The sequence below is a fragment of the Echinococcus granulosus genome (assembly GCF_000524195.1).
Source record: "Echinococcus granulosus chromosome Unknown EG_S00051, whole genome shotgun sequence".
Classification (NCBI taxonomy): Eukaryota; Metazoa; Platyhelminthes; class Cestoda; order Cyclophyllidea; family Taeniidae; genus Echinococcus; species Echinococcus granulosus.
Window position 1 is genome coordinate 2,714 of NW_020170431.1, and position 2,315 is coordinate 5,028.

General features: G+C 41.4%; 1 protein-coding gene across 1 annotated transcript; it reads right to left on the reverse strand. All coding sequences in view use genetic code 11, as the record gives it.

Moving 5' to 3' along the window:
* Positions 1–33: 33 nt before the first annotated feature.
* Positions 34–2,315, reverse strand: EGR_06104 (Neutral amino acid transporter A; the record flags this gene model as incomplete). Its single annotated transcript, XM_024495353.1, has 6 exons — positions 34–229; positions 473–700; positions 1,398–1,449; positions 1,745–1,867; positions 1,962–2,036; positions 2,132–2,315. 6 exons carry the CDS (start codon positions 2,313–2,315, stop codon positions 34–36), a joined length of 858 nt encoding a protein of 285 aa, XP_024350184.1.

Below are 2,315 nucleotides of genomic sequence, written 5' to 3' on the forward strand. Positions count from 1 at the left end.
GACAGACGGACAGACAGACCGAAGTGGAGAGACCTACACAACAGTAACGACCTTGGCGGCATCAAGTTCGATGTTCTGCTGTTGAGCGATAAACAAACAGGAGGCTGTAATGAAAACGGCTGACGCGTCACTCTTCATGGTTGCAGCAAATGGAAGCACGAAACGGGAGATTGGCTTTGGAATTCCGTATGCATCACATGCCACAAAGGCGTTGGGGATGCTGACTACGCTGAAACAAGGCAAAGCATGCGCCATTATGCTGCATCTGTGACGACCTGAAAGTTGGGGCAGGTGAGGAGGGAAGGAACGATAGGTAAGTGGATGTAGTCTACGCCGAGTGGGGGGAGTTAGTGCCCACGTCAGGCACAAATGAGACAGGCAGTCTGTTTCCTGTTTATATCCAATGAGTAACATCATTTTTGAGGCAACGCTTCCCTGAATACGCATAGAGCAAACATTGGCATTAACTTACGCGCTTGTTGTGGCGAATGCAATGAAGTAGGTTGAGAAGGCATATTTGAGAATGATGAATGGATTCTTGCACAACAAAGCAAGACTGAGAAGCATGAATATGAAGTGGGTGAGTTGTCCCACAACGTTGATGAGGACAAAGAAGCCAAGAGAAATAAATGTGTTCGTAGTGTCTCCCATCTCTGCGATCGAGCTCATCACCATGAACATTACGCCCAATGGTGTTATTCTGTCATAAAACGGATGAATAAAATCAAATGCTTAGGTATTGGTAGTTATAATGGGAGGTCAGTACCTCAAACTGGAAAATGTACAGGAGGAATTTTTGCATCAACAGCATATTAACATCACCAAGAGAACTAAAAAATTGCTTGAACGCTTTGTCCTTTTTCCTTGGAAGCATTTGCAGCAATACCGAAGACAAGGGAACAGAAGAGAACACCTAGTATTTTTTTACAACAGAATTAGTTAATATTGCAGCGTGGATTTCATTGAGAAAAGACTTTCTACTTAAAATTCGGCTGAATGAAAAAAAGTCAGGAGAACTGTGACTTAATGGGGCAAATCTAAATGCATAAACGTAAGAGACTTGGACACAAGTAAATGTGAACTGTAAACTGGTGCACCTTGGTAGCCACAAAACATTTGATTCCTTTTCTAAGTAATTTTTATAACAAATTTTGAATAATCTTCCCCCTACCAATCATGTTTGTTCCTTCGACAGTTTTCGAAGGATAAGTGACTTCTTTATTCTCATTTTTTGACGGATTATCATAATCAGTAGCCACCTGGAAAAGGGTCACCCCAACGATGTTGTCGGGACAAATATTACTAGAAAGAGCATTTAAATATTATTGTTAAGTACTTTGTGCATTCTGGGTATGCAAGGTGTAATCATGGAGAAACTCAATGATTACTTGACTTACAGCAAAAGGTCTTTGAAGATGTAAGAGATTTGGCCGCCAGATTCACCTGTCTCTGAACCAAAGGACGAAACCGCTTTTGTGGCATTACTTTGAGCCCAATTGCCTATATTTTGAAGCATTAAAAGGCAGTATAACATGTAAATTATTCTTTACAAAACACAGTGGAAAGGCGTATCGTATTGGTCGAAGTGTTTTCACTCATGTAGAAGTATGTATCAGAACTGAAAATTTGGAAGTATCAAATTTTTGATAACCCCCTTCAATTCACGGTTGTCGGAGTGCACAACTTAATTATCTCAACTTGCGTTAGCAAGTCAGAACTGTTTAATTAGAGGTAAACAGCCCACCCGATTTGATGATGTATGCGTATGCAACTCCAATGAGAGAGCAGAGGAGGTTGAAAATGAGAATGAAGCCGAGGGCAATCCCACTGACCTTCTCGTTCTCCTTCGGATTGAGATTTGCCATGACTAAAGAAATTACAAATGAGTGGACAGCCAGTAGAGGTCATCACGTAGACTAGGTGAGAAGTTGACCTGTGTACTGTTGGTTAAAACTGCTCACCGTTGATAACATTCGCTGCAATCATAGGAAGAATGGTTAACTTTAGTAGCCTAATATAGATGGTTCCAGGCATTGCTGAAACAGAAGACAGTAACCACATCGGTATCATTAGTATTAGTATCTAACGGTACTGATGGAGAGAGCGGTGTTTTGGCTGATGGATAGCTCACCAAGCCATGTTTTACCAGATTCACTTAGGCCAATTTGTTGAATACAGAATCCGACAATGAAACCACTGATAACACTGACAATGGTGGTAATCATGAACCAATTGTTGACGAGGCATCCTATAGAGGTTCTTCGCCACGGCTTTTCTGACAACACAATGTTAGACTCCTCGATTGCTGACGCCAT